Source organism: Salvelinus namaycush, chromosome 39 (assembly GCF_016432855.1).
Source record: "Salvelinus namaycush isolate Seneca chromosome 39, SaNama_1.0, whole genome shotgun sequence".
Taxonomy (NCBI): Eukaryota; Metazoa; Chordata; class Actinopteri; order Salmoniformes; family Salmonidae; genus Salvelinus; species Salvelinus namaycush.
In genome coordinates, this window is record NC_052345.1 from 22,030,338 (window position 1) to 22,051,002 (window position 20,665).

Genomic DNA, 20,665 nt, shown 5'->3' on the forward strand with positions numbered 1-20,665 from the left:
AGTGGGTTTGGCAACGAATATGTAGCGAGGGCCAGCCAACAAGAGCGTACCGGTCGAAGTGGTGGGTAGTATATGGGGCTTTGGTGACAAAGCGGATGAGACTGCATCCAATTTGTTGAGTGTTGGAGGCTATTTTGTACATGACATCGCCGAAGTCGAGGATTGGTAGGATGGTCAGTTTTACGAGGGTAAGTTTGGCAGCATGAGTGAAGGATGCTTTATTGCAAAATAGGAAGCCGATTCTAGATTTTAATTTTGGATTGGAGATGCTTATTGTGAGTCTGGAAGGAGAGTTTACAGTCTAGCCAGACACCTAGCTATTTGTAGTTGTCCACATATTCTAAGTCAGAACCGTCCAGAGTAATGATGCTGGATGGGCGGGCAGGTGCAGGCAGCGATCGGTTGAAGAGCATGCATTTCGTTTTACTTGCATTTAAGAGCAGTTGAAGGCCACGGAAGGCGAGTTGTATGGCATTGAAGCTCGTCTGGAGGTTTATTAACACAGTGTCCAAAGAAGGGCCAGAAGTATACAGAATGGTGTCATCTTCATAGAGGTGGATCAGAGAATCACCAGCAGCAAGTGCGACATCATTGATGTATACGGAGAAGAGTCGGCCCGAGAATTGAACCCTGTGGCACCCCCATAGAGACTGCCAGAGGTCCGGACAACAGGCCCTCCGATTTGACACACTGAACTCTATCAGAGAAGTAGTTGGTGAACCAGGCGAGGCAGTCATTTGAGAAACCAAGGCTTTGCCGATATGAATGTGCTGATTGACAGAGTCGAAAGCCTTGGCCAGGTCGATGAATACGGCTGCACAGTAATGTCTCTTATCGATGGCGGTTATGATATCGTTTAGGACCTTGAGCGTGGCTGAGGTGCACCCATGACCAGCTCTGAAACCAGATTGCATAGCGGAGAAGGTACTGTGCGATTCGAAATGGTCAGTAATCTGTTAACTTGGCTTTCGAAGACCTTAGAAAGGCAGGGTAGGATAGATATAGGTCTGTAGAAGTTTGGGTCTAGAGTGTCTCCCCCTTTGAAGAGGGGGATGATTGCTGCAGCTTTCCTATCTTTGTGAATCTCAGGCGATACGAAAGAGAGGTTGAACAGGCTAGTAATAGGGGTTGCAACAATTTTGGCAGATAATTTCAGAAAGAGAGGGTCCAGATTTGTATAGACCGGCTGATTTGTAGGGGTCCATGGGGAGGCTTGGGCGAGTTTCTGTGGGGGGTGTAGCCATGTGGAAAGCATGGCCAGCCGTAGAGAAATTCTCAATTATGGTGGATTTATCGGTGGTGACAATGTTTCCTAGCCTCAGTGCAGTGGGCAGCTGGGAGGAGGTGCTCTTATTCTCCATGGACTTTAGTGTCCCAGAACTTGTTTTGAGTTTGTGCTACAGGATGCGAATTTCTGTTTGAAAAAGCTAGCCTTAGCTTTCCTAACTGCCTGTGTATATTGGTTCCTAACTTCCCTGAAAAGTTGCATATCATGGGGGCTATTCGATGCTAATGCAGTACGCCACAGGATGTTTTTTGTGCTGGTCAAGGGCAGTCAGGTCTGGAGTGAAGCAAGGGCTATATCTATTCCTGGGTCATTATTTTATTAACCATGGTCATTATGGCCAAACCGTTCTATTTTTGTTTCATCAGACCAGGGGACATTTCTCCAAAAAGTACGATCTTTGTCCCCATGTGCAGTTGCAAACCTGTGGATTCTTCCTTGCTGAGCGGCCTTTCAGGTTATGTCAATAGAGGACTCGTTTTACTGTGGAAATAGATACTTTTGTACCTGTTTCCTCCAGCATCTTCACAAGGTCCTTTGCTGTTGTTCTGGGATTGATTTGCTCTTTTCGCACCAAAGTATGTTCATTTCTAGGAGACAGAACGCGTCTCCTTCCTGAGCAGTAAGACGACTTCGTGGTCTCATGGTGTTTATACTTGCATACTATTGTTTGTACAGATGAACGTGGTACCTTCAGGCGTTTGGAATTTGCTCCTGAGGATGAACCAGAATTGTGGAGGTCTACAATTTTTTTTCTGAGGTCTTGGCTGATTTCTTTTGATTTTCCCATGATGTCAAGCAACGAGGCACTGAGTTTGAAGGTAGGCCTTGGAATACATCCACAGGTACACCTCCAATTGACTCAAATGATGTCAATTAGTCTATCAGAAGCTTCTAAAGCCATGACTTCATTTTCTGGAATTTTCCAAGCTGTTTAAAGGCACAGTCAACTTAGTTTATGTGAACTTCTGACCCACTAGAATTGTGATACAGTGAATTCTAAGTGAAATAATCTGTCTGTAAACAATTGTTGGAGAAATTACTTGTCATGCCCAAAGTAGATGTTCTTGCCAAAACTATAGTTTGTTAACAAGAAATTTGTGGAGTGGTTGATACACTTAGGTTGGAGTCATTAAAACTTGTTTATGTAAACTTCTGACTTCAACTGTACATATAGTGTATTATGCTACTCAATCAGTAGCATTTGCATCAGCTGTGCACTCAATAAACATCCTCATTTTTTGAACATGTGCAAGATCAGGTTTTTTCTTCTTCTTTTTTTCTCCTAGCTGGAGAAAGGCTTAACAATCGTGGAATCCATTGCTTATGTAAACATAATGCAACTCTGAAGCATGTGCGCTCACAAACACAGACGTGCGCGCTTGTACACTCACACATGCACAGACCTGAGGCCTTTTGAGTCGGCTTCTGATTGACTAGCCCCGTTGATCCCAAGCCCCGTTGATCCCAAGCGCCGTCTCACCTCTGTCTTGAAACCCCTTTTCAACCCCTTTCTCTCTCTGCCCTCTGTCTCTCATTCCCTCCCTCCCGGCAGTATCTATCTGAGATTCTCCATGAGCACAGCCAGCCTATCGTGTGCACCATCTCTGGTGCGGATGTCCATGCAGCCTTCAACACCATAGTCACCAGGATCCAGAGATTGTAAGAACTCGCTTCCTTCCTCTTTCTAATTCAATGGTTGTAGTTGAGAGGAACAAATCGATTTCACTTTGTCTTTGCTTCATTGTAAAAATGTCAATGTTTCTTGTGGACTTTTTCATGTGAATTTTAATTCCGTGGTCACCAAGGCGAGTGGATCTTATGATGATCATGATTAGGCCCGTGTAATTTTTGATATGTGAAACGTTTTGGTGGCACTTTCCATTACAGCGCAGAATAAAGTGGAAACAAGTTGCTGTTTCTCATGTTTTCCCCCCCACTTCTCTGACTAGCTGTAACTGCAATGCCCAGACACCCCCCACCATCAAAGTGGCGGTGGCCGGAGACCAGAGTTACCTCAGCACCATCCTCAGGTGCTTCGTGGAGCAGTTGGCCAACAAGACGCCTGATTGGCTCAGCTACATCCGCTTCCTGGTCATCCCTGTCGGTAAGCAGCAATTCAGCCAATCGCAATGGAGTTCGGGTTAGTCGTCAATTCCATTTCAATTCAGTAGATTTAGGGGATAATTTGAAAATATCATTAATGCATTGGAAAAGTCCATAAACTGTAGAAAAGAATGGCCAATTACAATTCTGCACGCATAACGCAAGACTCCCGTAAATCATGCATTGACGTCAAACGGAAAACTGCACACAAAACACTAGTTGCAGGAACAGATCTCATATAGGACCCTGGGTATCATAGCAGGCTAACAACACACAGACTACAAAAGCTGGACTCCGTTTTGTTTTCCTGTGGCCTTCTAATCAGTCTGCTCCTCCCTCTGCAGGCACTCATCCTCTGGCCAAACACATGTCTTCGTTCGACAGCAAGTTCAACAACATCTTCATGGATGCTGGCTGGAGGGACTTGTTCGGCAGACTGGAGGCCCCAACATCAGGTACAGCAGAGAGCTGGAGCAGCAAACGCTTATTATGAGCCACAGTACCGTGCATGATAGGGATCTGATAGGGATCTACTCATAATGCTTCATGCAGTGACAGATGTTTAGGAACGTCTATCAGCATTATGGTGCATTATGCGTCACATCAAAACAATGTTATTGATCACCTACACGTGTCTAGCAGATGTTATTGCGGGTTTCGCGAAATGCTTGTGCTTCTAGTTACGACAGTGCGGCAATATCTAACAAGTAACATCTAACAATTTCACAACATATACCCAATACACATCAATCTAAGTAAAGAATGGAATTAAGGATAAATATATAAATATATGGACAGGCAATGTCAGAGCAGCATAGACTAGGATGCAGTAGAATAGTATAGAATACAGTGTATAAACAGCAAAAAAAGAAAGGACCCTGTCTTTCAAATATAGTTTGTAAAAATTCAAATAAAGGTTTTTAACACTGTTTCCCATGCTTGTTCAATGAACCATAAATAATTAATGGACATGCACCTGTGGAACGGTCGTTAAGACACTAACAGCTTACAGACGGTAGGTAATTAAGGTCACAGTTATGAAAACGTAGGACACTAAAGAGGCCTTTCTACTGACTCTGAAAAACACCAAAAGAAAGATGCCCAGGGTCCCTGCTCATCTGCGTGAACGTGCCTTAGGTATGCTGCAAGGAGGCATGAGGACTGCAGATGTGGCCAGGGAAATAAATTGCAATGTCCGTACTGTGAGACGCCTAAGACAGCGCTACAGGGAGACGGGACGGACGGCTGATGGTCCTCGCAGTGGCATACCACGTGTAACAACACCTGCACAGGATCGGTACATCCGAACACCACACCTGCGGGACAGGTACAGGATGGCAACAACAACTGCCCTAGTTACACCAGGAACGCACAATCCCTCCATCAGTGCTCAGACTGTCTCCAATAGGCTGAGAGAGGCTGGACTGAGAGCTTGTAGGCCTGTTGTCTGGTGAGCATCTGCCTTACATCACCGGCAACAACGTCGCCTATGGGCACAAACCCACTGTCGCTGGACCAGACAGGACTGGCAAAAAGTGCTCTTCACTGTCGAGTCGCGATTTTGTCTCACACGGGGTGATGGTTGGATTTGCATTTATCGTTACACAGAGGCCTGTACTCTGGAGTGGGATCGATTTGGAGGTGGAGGGTCTGTCATGGTCTGGGGCGGAGTGTCACAGCACATTATTCACATTATTCCATTTCTGTTAGTCACATGTCTGTGGAACTTGTTCAGTTTGTCTCAGTTATTGAATCTTGTTATTCTCATACAAATATTTACACATGTTAAGTTTGCTGAAAATAAACGCAGTTGACATTGAGAGGACGTTTCTTTTTTTGCTGAGTTTACATATGAGATGAGTAATGCAAGATATGTAAACCATTATTAAAGTGACTAGTGTTCCATTTATTCAAGTGGCCAATGATTTGAAGTCTGTGTATATAGGCAGCAGCCTCTGTGCTAGTGATGGCTATTTAACAGTCTGATGGCCTTGAGTTAGAATCTGTTTTTCAATCTCTCGGTCGCAGCTTTGATGCACTTGGGCTGACCTCGCCTTCTGGATGATAGCGGGGAAACAGGCAGTGGCTCGGGTGGTTGTTGTCCTTGATGATATTTTAGGCCTTTCTGTGACATCAGGTGCTGTAGGTGTCCTGAAGGGCAGATAGTCTGCCCCCGGTGATGCGTTGGTGCAGACCTCACCACCCTCTGGAGAGCCCTGCGGTTGTGGTCGGTGCAGTTGCCGTACCATGTGGTGATACAGCCCAACAGGATGCTCTCAATTGCGCATCTGTAAAAGATTGTGAGGGTTTTAGGTGACAAGCCAAATTTCTTCAGCCTCACCAGGTTGAAAAGGCGGTGTTGCACCTTCTTCACCATACTTTCTGTGTGGGTGGACCATTTCAGTTTGTCAGTGATATGTACGCCGAGGAACTTAAAACGTTCCACCTTCTCCACTACTGTCCCGTCGATGTGGATGGGGGGATGCTCCCTCTGCTGTTTCCTGAAGTCCACAATAATTGTCTTTTTTTTGTTGACGTTGAGTGAGAGGTTATTTTCCTGGCACCACACTCCCAGTGCCCTCACCTCCTTCCCTGTAGGCTGTCTCGTCGTCGTTCGTAATCAAGCCTACTACTGTGTCATTTGCAAACTTGATGATTGAGTTGGAAGCATGCTTGGCCACGCAGTCATGGGTGAACAGGGACTTCAGGAGGGGGCTGAGGACGCACCCTTGTGGGGCCCCAGTGTTGAGGATCAGCGAAGTGGAGGTGTTGTTTCCTACCTTCAGCACATGGTGCTGGCCCGTCAGGAAGTCCAGGACCCAATTGCACAGGGCGGGGTTCAGACCCAGGGCCTCGAGCTTAATGATGAGCTTGGAGGGTATTATGGTGTTGAATGCTGAGCTATAGTCAATGAAGAGCATTCTTACATAGGTGTTCCTCTTGTCCAGATGGGATAGGGCAGTGTGCAGTGTGATAGCGATTGCATCATCTGTTGACCTTTTGGGGCGGTATGCAAATTTAAGTGGGTCTAGGGTGACAGGTAGGGTGGAGGTGATATGATCCTTGACAAGTCTCTCAAAGCACTTCATGATGACAGAGGTGAGTGCTACGGGGCGATAGTCATTTAGTTCAGTTATCTTTGCCATTCTTGTGTACAGGAACAATGGTGCCCATCTTGAAGCATGTGGGGACAGCAGACTGGGATAGGGAGAGATTGAATACGTCCATAAACACACCAGCCAGCCTTCTGGGCCGGCAGCCTTGCGAGGGTTACCACTTTTTAAATGTCTTACTCACGTCGGCAACGAAGGAGAGCCCACAGTCCTTGGTAGCGGGTCACGTCGGTGGCACTGTGTTATCCTCAAAGCGGGCAAAGAAGGTGTTTAGCTTGTCCGGAAAGCAAGGCGTGCTGCGACGTGGCTGGTTTTCCTTTTGTAGTCCGTGATTGTCTGTAGACCCTGACACATATGTCTCGTGCCTGAGCCGTTGAATTGCGATTCCACTTTGTTTCTATACTGACGTTTTGCCTGTTTGATTGCCATGCGGAGGGAATGACTGCTCTGTTTGTATTCTGCCATATTCCCAGACACCTTGTTATGTTTAAATGTGGTGGTTTGCACTTTCAGTTTTGCACGAATGCTGCCATCTCTCCATGGTTTCTGGTTAGGGTAGGTTTTAATAGTCAGTGGTACAACATATCCTATACACTTCCTGATAAAGGCAATTACCGTTTCAGTATATTCGTCAATATTATTCCCGGAAGCTACCCGAAACATATCCCAGTCTGCGTGATTAAAACAATCTTGAAGCGTGGATTCCGATTTGGTCAGACCAGCATTGAATAGTCCTTAGCACAGGTACTTCCTGTTTGAGTTTCTGCCTATAGGAAGGGAGGAGCAAAATGGAGTCGTGCTCAGATTTGTCCGAAAGGAGGGGGGGGGGGGGCTTGTATCCTGGAAGTTGGAGTAACAGTGGTCTAATGTTTCAGCAGCGCGAGTACTACAGTCGATATGCTGATAGAATTTCGGCATAATTTTCTTCAAATTTGCTAAAGTCTTTATAATTGTTCTTAAAATGTACTAGTTTGTTAATTCTAATATTGTATTTATTATTAAAAACATTTACAAAATATATAAGTTAGTATTTATTGTACAGGGTATTCATTGCAGGAAGTTTTACAGAATATTTATTTTAGTATAATATGCTCGCATCCACACAATATTAGTATATTTTGATGCTTCTACTGTTGCATTACTGTATGTGTTGAATGATAATACAATACATGAATAATAATAAATGGGATTGTAAAAGGGTGTAAGAACAAAGAGAGTGTAAGAACAAAAACATGATAGGTTGTGCCCTCCACTTTGAGTTTCCATAGACAACATTGATGTAGCAGGCCGCGTGTCTCAGTACCTGGCTGGGGCCAGCGTCTCACACCAGTGTCCCATCTCTGAGGCCATGCTCACCTACAAACAGAAAAGGTAAGGTGTGTGTGTGTGCAAGCAAGCGTGTGCGTGCGTGTGAGTGCAGAATGAATGGGTGATATTTAAGGGTGTGTGTGTGCGCATGCACGCCTGTGCATGTGTTTATGAAATGTCTGGTAAAATGTAGATATTATGTATGTAGATATTTTTGTATGCTATTATTCTATTATGCTATTAAACTATATTTGGATTATCTATTGTGTAGCAAGTGCTCCCTCTACATTTCAGATTTTTCAATTTAGTGGCTACATTCTCATTAATTTATCTTTGGAAAAAGCAACACTAGTATTGCTAATTTCAACCATATTCAATCACATTCATCGACCACATTCGCTTATTTAAATTAGCACCGACAGAATAACAACATGTCAACTCCACTTTGACAGAACATATTTTGTGACAGTTGACTCACAACTCATGAAGAAAGACCAACGACGACTCGTACCATTTTACCACACTGAGTTATTCTACCTTTTTCTTTCATTTGCCTTCAAGGAAGAGAAGCTTGTATTTTGATTTTTACATCAGGTACCTGGCCGCAGCCTTCCGTTTCACCCCGCCCCCCCTGCTGTGTTGCATTTTGTCCACCAATATAACCTGTGACCCCTTGTTGTCTAATGTCTAACCCACCCACACATAACTCGCTGTTCGTCTTAACTTCATATCTGGTCTGCATCGACTACCCCCGAATTGATTTGAGTTTTTGCACGTCTTACTGTCTTAACCACTTGTTTGCTTGTCTGGCTCGGTTGGCTTTTGGTTTGGATTTGGTTTGGATATGTGGATTTTGGATAATATACAACCGCATTAAAGGTACAGTCAGCAATATGACATCATCATACACTGCGGGGTGACTTCCTGCTTACAAAAGTCAACAACAAAAGTCGAATCTGCCAAGGCTGCCATTATTGGATCTTTCCAATGTCGGCATGCCTCAAAGGAGTGCGGAACGTGCAAATTGGAAAGAGCCAATACTGGCCATCTTGGTGGATTGAAACCCTGTTATTGTTGAAATATGTAATCGGGAAGTCGCCCCGCTGTGTTTGACGATGTCACATTGCTGACTCTACCTTTTAAGGTCTCCCACATGCATTGCTCTTTAAAGTTGGGAACGGCTGTTGACTCAATGAGATCTAAGGGTTGACATTGATGTGTTCTTTCCTATTACCTCAGAGAGAGGAGGACGAGTGTAAAGAAGGAGCGGTGACAGTGAAGATCTAATTAGGTGGTTTGAAGCGATGGAAGGAGGGAGGGAGGGAAGGAGGGAGGAAGGAGTGCATAGTGCGGAGGTAGAGAACACCAGCCACGTGACACACTCGACACACACACCTGCATGTGTGACTGTTGTTTTCAAATCTCTGCTCAGATGTCACTCTTGACCCACCTCAGAAAACAATGTTGGCCTTGTAAGAGTGTAATGACACACACACACACACTTTATATCCACCAGGGAGGATGAGCACTCAAACATTTAAAGGTCACCTTAACAATTACCAGGCGTATAAAAGTCACAGTGCACTGTATTATAGGAACAAAGGGGTGCTGAAAGGTGACTTTTGGTTGGCTAATCCCAGTCTCCCCTTGGTGACAGAGACGGAGTCCACTGAGCATTGTCAGAACATGACGAGAGCCGATCGAGTCCAAACTCTGCAGAGAGGAGTAATGCTTTCATTTATCATGTGTTTTCAGATCAGTGCCATTGAAGAACAGGAAACCAGGAGAGGAAGCCGCGTTAGAATATTGAGACACACCTGAAGATTATCCTAGATCAGGGCTCTACAACAATGTTCCTGGACTGTTTTTGCTCCAACCCCAATTATAACTAAACCGATTCATCAACCGGCTATTTATTAGAATCAGGTGCCCTAGATTAGAGTTAGTGAAAATCTACAGGATCATAGCTCTCCAGGAACAGGGTTGGAGAGCCCTGTCCTAGATAATATTCTGGTCAGATAGGCAGGGGAGACTGTACTGTATGTACACCAAGGGCCCGACTGAGTTTGCTTAATGTGCTACGTTTGTACCTACTTGTCGTCTTTCTCTTTGAAAAGCAAGGGTGCAAAGTCTCAGATGTGTATACTCCATATTTTAGTCGATGCTTTTTCCATCTTTAAAAACTCTAGAAAACCGTCAATGCTACTCTCGGGTGTGTTTCACGAGGGAGATGAACTTGTCAAGCTCTGTTTGTCCTACCTCTTTGCTGTCCGAACATGCTTTTCTCACAGCTCTTTTCACCATGCGCTCCAAAAATTCACACCCTCTGGACTCATTTTGCAGGTTATTTTGGTTTTACACCAGCTGTATCCAGCTTTTTGAGCTAATTTGGGTGGGATTTGTGAGAAATGGGCAAGGATAGCTTTGGGAAGACGACGGCAGCACTACCAACTTCACAGAGAAGTAGTCGACTGGGACCGAACAAATGAAATATGCTAACTATACTTTAACCCTCTGTCTATAAAGGCCCCTTTACAAATACAGGGGTGAATTCTAACTTCTACTTAAGTAAACTTTTTGCTTGGTCTCCCATTGACATCAATGAATAACTAAGTGAAAATGTACCTAAATGGAAGTTAGGATTTGCCTCGCACTGTATACCGGGTGTGCACAGCTCTGGTCCTTGAGTGTCATAGTTCTGTTGATTTTCATGTAGATTTTTTTTTCAGCCAATCAGTATTCTTAAGTACTGAGAATCCAAAACCAGCGGGATTGCAGAACTCACCCTGTATATTGGGTTCACGTTCAATGTCACCAACAATGTTAACCCCCTCACTCACTCCTCCACTGCTCACGTCACGGCAGGCTTACAACGCACCCGTTTAGGGGTCGGTTGTAAGGAGCGTTCCCTGGCATTCTCATCGCGGCGTGACCTTCATTCCCAAAATTTTCCTGGTTTTCCAGAACCACTGGAAAACCATTTCTGAGAGGCGCCATGTCTCATCGATTCCGATTGGACATCCCTTAGCCACACACACAAACTCATTCTTCCTTCAGACCCATCACACCACCACATCCAAACAGGGAGTGTGTTGATCCTGGAGCGTTGTGTTAACGCGAAACTAACATTTATTATATGTTATCCATTCGCTCCCTCAGCCCTGACGAGGACTCCTGTCAGAAGTTTGTGCCATTTATTGGGGTAAGAATATTCACTTGCAACGAAATAACTTGAGTGTTATCTTTGAGCGCTCATCTCCAGTTAGACTGGCAATTATCTGTCATTTATTTGAAGCTGTCACGATAATACACAATGAGAACAGATTTTTATTGATAGCTGCTTTGAGGAAAGTTTTACTTGCAATGACTGTGATATGTGGTTGTTTTTTACTCTTACAGTGCATTCGTAAACTATTCAGCCCCTTTACTTTTTTATGTTACATTCTAAAATGGATTAAATAAAACATTTTCCTCTTAAATCTCCACACAATACCACAAACTGACAAAGCGAAAACAGGTTTTTGAAATCCGAAATCCGGCTCCGGTGCATCCTGTTTCCATTTATCAGCATTGAGATGTTTGTACAACTTGATTGGAGTCCGTCCACCTGTGGTAAATTCAATTCATTGGACATGATTTGGAAAGGCACACACCTGTCTATATAAGGTCCCACAGTTGACAGTGCAAGTCAGAGCAAAAAACCAAGCCATGACGTTGAATGAATTGTCCGTAGAGCTCCGAGAATGGATTGTGTTTTGGCACAGCTCTGGGAAAGGGTATTCTTGCAGCATTGAAGGTCCCCAAGAACACAGTGGCCTCCATTATTCTTAAATGGAAGAAGTTTGGAAGCACCAAGACTTTTCCTAGAGCTGGCCGCCTGGCCAAACTGAACAATCAGGGGAGAAGGGCCTTGGTCAGGGAGGTGACCAAGAACCCGATGGTCACTCTGACAAAGCTTCAGAGTTCCTCTGTGGAGATGGGAGAACCTTCCAGGAGGCCTTTAAGGTTGAGTGGCCAGACAGAAGCCACTCCTCAGTAAAAGGCACACGACAGCCTGCTTGGAGTTTGCCAAAAGGCACCAGACCATGAGAAACAAGATTGAACTCTTTGGCCTGAATACCAAGCGTCACGTCAGGAGGAAACCTGGCATCATCCCTACCGTGAAGCATAGTGGTGGCAGCATCATGCTGTGGGGATGTTTTTCAGTGGCAGGGACTGGGAGACTAGTCAAGATTGAGGGAAAGATGAACGGAGCAAAGTACAGAGATATCCTTGATGAAAACCTGCTCCAGAGCACTCAGGACCTCAGACTGGGGCGAAGGTTCACCTTCCAACAGGACAACGACCCTATGCAAACAAACTTCTGGACAATTCTCTGAATGTCCTTGAGTGGCCCAGCCAGATCCCAGACTTGAACCAGATCGAACATCTCTGGAGAGACCTGAAAATAGCTGTGCAGTGACGCTCACCATCCAACCTGACAGGGCTTGAGAGGATCTGCAGAGAAGTATGGGAGAAACTCCCCAAATGCAGGTGTGCCAAGCTTGTAGCATCATACCCAAGAAGTCTCAATGCTGTAGTCTCTGCCAAAGGAGCTTCAACAAAGTACTAAGTAAAGGGTCTGAATGCTTATGTAAATGTGATATTTCCATTTTAATTTGGGGTCACTTAGAAATGTCCTTGTTTTTGAAAGGAAAGTACATTTTTTGACCATTTAAAATAACATCAAATTGATCAGAAATACAGTGTAGACATTGTTAATGTTGTAAATGACTAATGTAGCTGTAAACGGTAGATTAAAAAAGGCGTACAGAGGCCCATTATCAGCAACTAGGCCCATTATCAGCAACCCTCACACTGTGTTCCAATGGCACGTTGTGTTAGCTAATCCAAGTTTATCATTTTAAAAGGGTAATTGATCATTAGAAAACCCTTTTGCAATTATGTTAGTGCAGCTGAAAACTGTGCTAAAAAAAATCTGATTCAAGAAGCAATACAACTGGCCTTTTTTTTGACTAGTTGAGTATCTGGAGCGCCTATCAAGGCACAAGGCGAGACCCAAATGCAGACACAGGAGGCAGATGGTTGGAGTCTTACAATATTTATTAATCCAAAGGGGTAGGCAAGAGAGTGGTCGTGGACAGGAAAAAAGGTCAAAACCAGATCAGAGTCCAGGAGATACAGAATGGCAGACAGGCTCATGGTCAAGGCAGGCGGGAACAAAGTCCAGAAATAGGAAAGGGACAAAAACGTGAGGACTAGAAAAAGGAGAATGCAAAAAGCAGGAGAATGGGAAAACGCTGGTTGACTTGGAAACGGCGAACTGGCACAGAGAGACAGGAAACACATGGATGAATACACTGGGGAAAATAAGCAACACCTGGAGGGGGTGGAGACAATAACAAGGACAGGTGAAACAAATCAGGGCGTGACAGCATCAGCATTTGTGGGTTCGATTACAGGCTCAAAGTGGCCAGAAACAAATACTTTCTTCTGAAACTCGTCAGTCTATTCTTGTTCTGTGAAATGAAGGCTATTCTGTGTGAGAAATGCCAAGAAACTGAAGATCTCGTGCAACACTGTGTACTACTCCCTTCACAGAACAGCGCAAACTGACTCTAACCAGAGTAGAAAGAGGAGTGGGAGGCCCCAGTGCACACAACTGAGCAAGAGGACAAGTACATTAGTGTCTAGTTAGAGAAACAGATGCCTCACAAGTCCTCAACTGGCAGCTTCATTAAATAGTGCACGCAAACACCAGTCTCAACGTCAACAGTGAGGAGGCGACTCCGGGATGCTGGCCTTCTAGGCAGAGTTGCAAAGAAAACGCCATATCTCAGACTGGCCAATAAAAAGAAAAGATTAAGATGGGCAAAAGAACACAGACACTGGACAGAGGAACTCTGCCTAGAAGGCCAGCATCCCGGAGTCGCCTCTTCGCTGTTGACGTTGAGTCCGTTTGTCAATTTCTAACCCTGGTCAGCTGTAAGTGCTGTTATTGTGAAGTGGAAACGTCTAGGAGCAACAACGGCTCAGCCGCGAAGTGGTAGGCCATACAAGCTCACAGAACGGTACAACCGAGTGCTGAAGCATGTACCGTGTAAAATCTTTCGTCCTCTGTTGCAACACTCACTACCGAGTTCCAAACTGCCTCTGGTAGCAGCGTCAGCACAATAACTCTTCGTGGGGAGCTTAATTAATTTTCTATTTCAGCATGACATTGCCCCCGTGCACAAAGCGAGGTTCATACAGAAATGGTTTGTCGAGATCGGTGTGGAAGAACTTGACTGGCCTGCACAGAGCCCTGACCCCAACCTCATCGAACACCTTTGGGATGAATTGGAACGTCAAATGCGAGCCAGGCCTTATCGCACAACATCAGTGCCCGACCTCACTAATGCACGAGTGAGATGTTCGACAAGCAAGTGTCCACACACTTTTGGTCATGTATTGTACCTTGGTTAAATGTACTGACTGGGTAAGAGTGTCTGTTAAATTACCAAAATGTAAATCTCAATCGTGGTTTTTGTCCCCCCACAGCTGGTGAAAGTGGGCATCGTTGAGCACAACCTTTCGACCTCAAGTAAGACATCTTACTCTTTATTTTCCTTTGACCCTATGTTTGCTTTGTGTTGTCTGATAATCCGTTGTTTCGAATGAGAGGAAGAAGGGAAGACTGAGAGAGAAGGGGCCCAGCAGGCAAAATACTGTATGCATGACGTCTTAATCATGTAATATTTTTCTTGTAAAATGGTTTTCTGGTTAAAAGACATCATATAACTCTTTTACAACCACTGTTGCGCCTTTTTCATGACGAGATCAAGACGTCATATTGGTTGTTAACTGGTTAGATAACCCGAATAAACCAGATAAAGATGCATTTTTCTGGTTACTTAAAGACGTTAACAAAACCTCCTCCTCCCTAATCCCCAGTGGACTCTGATGATGCTGTGATGGGGAGCATCAATATGCTGGCCTCCCCTCCCCCCCAGCCGGGACCACCCTACATGAAGGACCTGACCTGCACCCCGCCCCCCTCCCCCTCCGTCTCAGCCACCCTCGCCGGAGCCGGGTACGTTATATACCCTAGGTGTCTTGTTAATTCATTTCTCTTTCCTTCCCTCATAACCATTATTTGATCTGAAGGTTCAACCTTATAACTACAATGGCTACAACCCCGACAGAGGCCCATTGGCCACAGTAGCCAATAAAACAATTTCAGAAGGTACAGACCACACCTTCCACATGAATTAGTTTCTTATTATATTTTGGGTTCTGATGGGGTAGGGCAGTTGAACTATGCTCATGAGGCATTTGTAAACTATATGTTATTAATTTAAATGGCAAAAGATAAATGGACCGATCTGGAGTGAGTGACAAAGGATAGCCATCCTTCAACACCCCACCCCACTTTCCTGCCCCTCCCAGATGAATGACCTTTCTCCAGCCAGATGTTCTTTGGAGACCAGATATTGGGTAGGGTGAGGGAAGGGGGGAACGGCCACTTGTCTTCTGTGTTCCAGTCTTTCACTGGAGCTCTACTGTACCCTTTCTCTTCTTCCTTTTTATGACTTGACCTGTAAGTTGTACATAATAAACTAAACTGGCTACAGCCCCACACAAGTTCAGATGATACTCTACCTTGCAGTTTGGGCTTTTTTCTTCCCTTTCATGCATACAAAACGTTCTTGTGACGTTTCTCTCCCATATCCCTCCGCCGTGCAGCTCTCCGGTGACGGGCGGGGAGGTGATGGGGCTCCAGGTGGACTACTGGGCATGTCACGGCGTCGACAAGAAGAAGGAAGGCGAGAAGCGAGACGTGGGCATCAAGAATACCCTGAAAAGCAACTTCCGCTCGCTGCAGGTGTCCCGCATCCCCAACGGGGGCGAGCTGACCCCTCCTCCCAGCATGGCCATGACGGTCGTCATGAAGGAGAAGAACAAGAAAGGTGGGTGTCGCTTCACTGAGAGCCGAAGAGTGTAATGCGTTATTACCCGTTAAGCGTTAATGCGACCTTACAACTCATAGCATGTTATGGTTTTTCTTTATGAAAATGTGTGCCTGGTGAAGAAGACGTCTTTTTCTGGTTGTAATCTAGTTATCTGGCCAAATACAGCAACAACCAGATTTTGTGTTTATGTCGTCATGAAAAAGACGTCTTTACCTTCTACCTTTACATCTTTAGTAAAAATAAATATAATAATTGTAAAATAAATATTTTATTTTGTACCGTGTAAGGCAAATGATCTCTTTATTTTACTGATGTCCTCTCTCTCTCTTCACTTTCTCACACTTTGATGAGCAGTGATATTCCTGAGTAAAAAGCCCAAGGAGAAGGAGGTGGACTCCAAGAGCCAGGTGATCGAGGGCATCAGCAGGCTGATCTGCACTGCCAAACACCAGCACACCATGCTGAGAGGTACAGGCCTGACAAACACACACACACACACGTAAGCATACACACATACCCACACACAGGGCTGTTGCGGTGACCGTCAGTGCTTGACTTGGGCAGGAGCTCACCAGAGCTGAGTACTGGCACATCACATATTCTACTGCTTGAGCTCCTGTTCCTCGAATAGAACATTTGCTCAAAGTATTGTGGAGCTCCTGCACCTAAATATAAGCAGTACCTGCACCCAAAATGAGTACGGTCATCTATTTCAGTCCAAATCAAGTACTGCTGACCGTATTACCGCCACACCTGCAGTCATGAGTCATGACCGCAGTCAAATTCCACGTGACCGTTGAGTCACGGTAATCTCCTCTGGACATGTGTTAGTAGTACCCAACTCGCGCTCTATTGTCCCTCTAACCACTCTCACAGCAATGCAAATAGAATCGAAAAATCACGTCAAACACTCATCAAAACAGTATGATGCTTTTAAAACTCACCTCACTGTGATTGATCAATTTGAAGAAAGTTCAACTGTAGGTTGAAACTGAGTGGAAAACATGGTCGCTGTGGATGTTGTTTCAAAGCCTAACATAACGAAATTGACAGCACTTTCTAAGGTGATGATTAATTCAAAACACCCATACGCATATTAGAGCGTTTGCATACGCATAGGCCTATATATGAGTCCAAGTCTGAGAAAAAAAACTGAAATTCAAATCATGATTGTGCCATTATATAATACAAAGCCTACCGCATAGGCCTATTACGCACGGCATAAAAACTTACAAAAACAAGATAATTTAAGTTGTAGAAACAGTAATTGGTCTACTCTAGCCTATACTCCAAAATGAAACAAGTTCTAGTAATCGCCTTTGAATGTGGACTGTATTATTAAGCATACTGGATGGACTGGTTACCTTATGCTACACTCCAAACGTTCTATCCATGAGTCTGGGAGAGAACGTGTAGGCCTAGGCGATGCTGTTGGTTCATTGATTGTGCAGGGTGGCTTACATAGTTGGCCTACAATTATAGTGAATTTTTATTTGAATTTGATTAGCCTGGTCATTTTTTATATTTCCACAACTAATAGGCTGACATTTCCTTTAGCCACAGAATCTCACCACCATGCTTCTCCATCTCCTCCTCTCTCTCCTTCATTCCTTTCTCCAGCGTGCAGAGAGAGGGGCTGTCAACAATATAACTGAAATATGTTTAGTTGTGAAAACGTTACTATGGTTTCCACCAAAAAGAGGAGGATCCCAGCTGCTACTATATTTATTTCTCAGCTGCTCATATTAAGCACATGCTCCACTATAAAACCGGAATAGCCTACCCGGCGTGATTGAAAAACGAACCGTGGAAAGCGGCCTCCGTTTACTATTTGAGTGCACTTGATGAGAGAGCAGCGTGTGCAGCCTGAGTCAAGGAACAGAGCGCAAGCTTTTTTTTGCCACTTTCTCAAATCATCAATAGCCTATCGTCGCATCATGCAGCCCATATATGTTTGGATTTCTGAGACATTCTAAGGTTTGTATCATTCACAACTTAAGTTATCAAATAACTCAAAATCTAGCGTATAGGACCTGTTTCAAATGATCACTTTTACACTCAACAAAGCCACTTCATATGTGCACTCGCACCGGAATAGGACAAATATCCTTTCTATTTTATTCAGCTAAATTCAAATGATATTCTTATTATTATAAAATCATAATGTCACGGGACTTATAAGCATATCTTGTCTGCTAAATGAACTAGCCTACAGCCTATGGCGCGGAGCATAGCCAGATGACATATCTCTTCTTCTGAAATACATTTTCTTTGTATAATAATGTTTCCTTAGACCTGCCTAAAAGAAATAATAGATTCATTGTGATGGTGTGTCTATTAAATGTAGATGTTTCAAAGGTACACATCAGCAGCGTGTATGCGTGGAGGCTGAACGTGTTTATGTTAATTAACGGCAAATTACCGCGAGACCGACAGTAATTCGACAATAAACGGCTGACGAAATGTCACGACCGCCACAGCCCTCCCCACACATCCCACTCTGCATCCCTTCAACGCAAGCACGCACCCACATGTTCAATAATACATGTACACTACATACTCATTCTGTTTATACACATACTGTAGAGTATGTGCTGACGACATACACACACATAGGTTCATGTGAATACTCTGAATAGCCTCAATTCAATTTGAGTCTTTAAGATGTGCAATATTGCCACCAAGTGGTTGAAAATGAACACTTTTGCATCTCTCTCCTCTCTCTCTCTCTCTATAGTGTCCATTGACGGTGTGGAGTGGAATGACGTCAAGTTTTTCCAGCTGGCCGCCCAGTGGCCCACTCACGTCAAGCACTTCCCTGTTGGCATCTTCGGCTACACCAAGCCTGCCATGTGACATATCACTGCCACCTAAACCCAAGTATGGGTAGCTGCAGCCCAATATGGCGACCGGAGTATGGGCAAGCGGGTGTGTCGAAAGGAGTGGGTGTATGGAAAGCTAATCAGCTAATTGGGCAGATTTGTTGCGACTCAAGACCGTTTTGCATGGCTGATACGAGTCAATAAGCCACCGACCACTGCAGCGGTTTTGTATCGGGTGCCTGCTGACCGGAGGTGCTTCCCACTGGGCAACTGTGTCACGTTGTCGCCAGCGGTAGCTAACATGGCAATTTTTTTTTTCTCCCCTGATTTTGTTTCCAATAGGATAGAAGCCTACACAAGAAATAACTAATATTGATAACTATTGAGATTTCACATTTGATACATACATACAGTCTACTCAATGAGCAGGGCATGAAGGGCAACAACACCTGGACACAGTGTCCTTGCTCCCGCTTTGCCAAGCACCACTGTCCCGGCGTGAGAAGTAGCTATTTAGTAGCCAATATCAGGGTGACAGTCACAGTGAGCATACGCATACAAGCAATAGTACACCCATCATCAGTACTTTTAATTTAAAAAAAATTATAATAATTGTCAGTTTTACAACTTAAAAGGTACAATTATTTGTGTAAAACTAACAGCGAAATACGAATCAAACTCAAGTCCAAACTCTCTCAGTACGATAGTTGTGTGGTAAGAACCGGAACAAAAAGAAATTGTCTAACCCACTGGTTCTCAATCCTGGTTCTGGGGACCCAAAGGGCTGCACATTTTAGTTTTTTCCCTAGCACTACACAGCTGATTCAGATGATCAACTCGTGAGGCTTTGATGATTTGAATCAGGTTTGTAATGCTAGAGCAAAAATCTAAATGTGCACCCCTTTGGGTCCCCAGGACCAGGATTGAGAACCAGTGGTCTAACCTATAGCAGAGCGCTTTCGACACACCCACTCCTTTCCACACGCCCACTACTTTCCTTTCGACACACCCACTCGCCCATACTCCGGTCGACATATTGGTATGCAGCTACTCCCTTCTCTCTAAACCCTGACCCCAGAACAGCCCTTATCTCCCATAGAGAGAGACAAGCTGGATTCCATTCTGAAAAATCACTCCCCTCCTTTCTGTTCTTTGATATTTGTATTTACTAGATATTGAGGCTATAAATATGGTAATAGCTCCATCAAGTGAAGATTATAGGTCCTTATATGCTGGTTCCCAATGTTTCAAAATTAAATTATTAGAAATAGATTTCTAAGTCTAAGTTTGAAATGAATCCAACTCTCCATGGGCTCTCCAAGTTACAGAAGGTAGTGGGGAAAGCTGGGAGTAATCCACCAGATTGGAACCCAGCCGAGGTTGCTCTGACTAAGCAAAAAACGTAAACAAACCCCCTAGTCCTTTTCCTGTGGAAACTGTCCTATTACAAACCTGTGTTCCCAGTATAAAATGGATGTTGTTGTCAACGTCAAATGTTACTGTTATATACACCAGCAAAAAAAGAAGGAAAAAAATGTATGCTGCCTTTTTAAGTATAATAGTGTATATTGTGGTTAGACACGTATAATGCCCACCGGTAATGGCAGCTTTGTTGGCACTTTGTTTTGTTACTGTATTATTATTTCTGTGAAATCCTATATTGGTAAATGTCCTGTATATAATGCAAGAGGACTGAAGGGGTGCATTGGAGTGTGTTCGCAGTGTGTGCCGGGAGGCAGTGTGTGTTACTGATTTTTAAGGGAAAGGGTGGGATGCTAAGAGAGGAATTGCTGTGAAATTTGCAGAGGAACCCCTCTTGCTATATGGAGATGTATTTCGTTCTCTTTTTTTTATTGAGAAAAGTGACTTAAGTTTTTGATACACTACTTTCAAGCTACTATACTTGCCTTTTTGATTTCGAAGCGCATTTTACGGAAACAGAATAGGGACAATCAGTTACCAAGAAACTTGGCACTGTATAACGAGAGGCGTTCATCAGAGAGTGGCATGTATCCTTAGACGAGTTCAATGCAGGGACTTCACTTGTGAATTTGTGAAGAGGGCCGTAGGTGCATGCAA

At 44.3% G+C, this 20,665-nt stretch overlaps 1 protein-coding gene across 1 annotated transcript in view; it reads left to right on the forward strand.

Moving 5' to 3' along the window:
- LOC120032762 (phosphofurin acidic cluster sorting protein 2-like) overlaps positions 1–18,857 on the forward strand; it is a 100,236-nt gene extending 81,379 nt beyond the window's left edge. The window contains exons 15-24 of the mRNA XM_038978945.1: positions 2,841–2,947; positions 3,238–3,392; positions 3,736–3,846; positions 7,764–7,875; positions 10,972–11,014; positions 14,353–14,395; positions 14,746–14,884; positions 15,538–15,761; positions 16,119–16,232; positions 18,502–18,857. Of these exons, the coding sequence (XP_038834873.1) occupies positions 2,841–2,947; positions 3,238–3,392; positions 3,736–3,846; positions 7,764–7,875; positions 10,972–11,014; positions 14,353–14,395; positions 14,746–14,884; positions 15,538–15,761; positions 16,119–16,232; positions 18,502–18,620 (1,167 nt within the window). The 3' untranslated portion in view covers positions 18,621–18,857. The remainder of the gene's footprint in view (positions 1–2,840; positions 2,948–3,237; positions 3,393–3,735; positions 3,847–7,763; positions 7,876–10,971; positions 11,015–14,352; positions 14,396–14,745; positions 14,885–15,537; positions 15,762–16,118; positions 16,233–18,501) is intronic.
- The last annotated feature ends 1,808 nt before the right edge of the window (positions 18,858–20,665 follow it).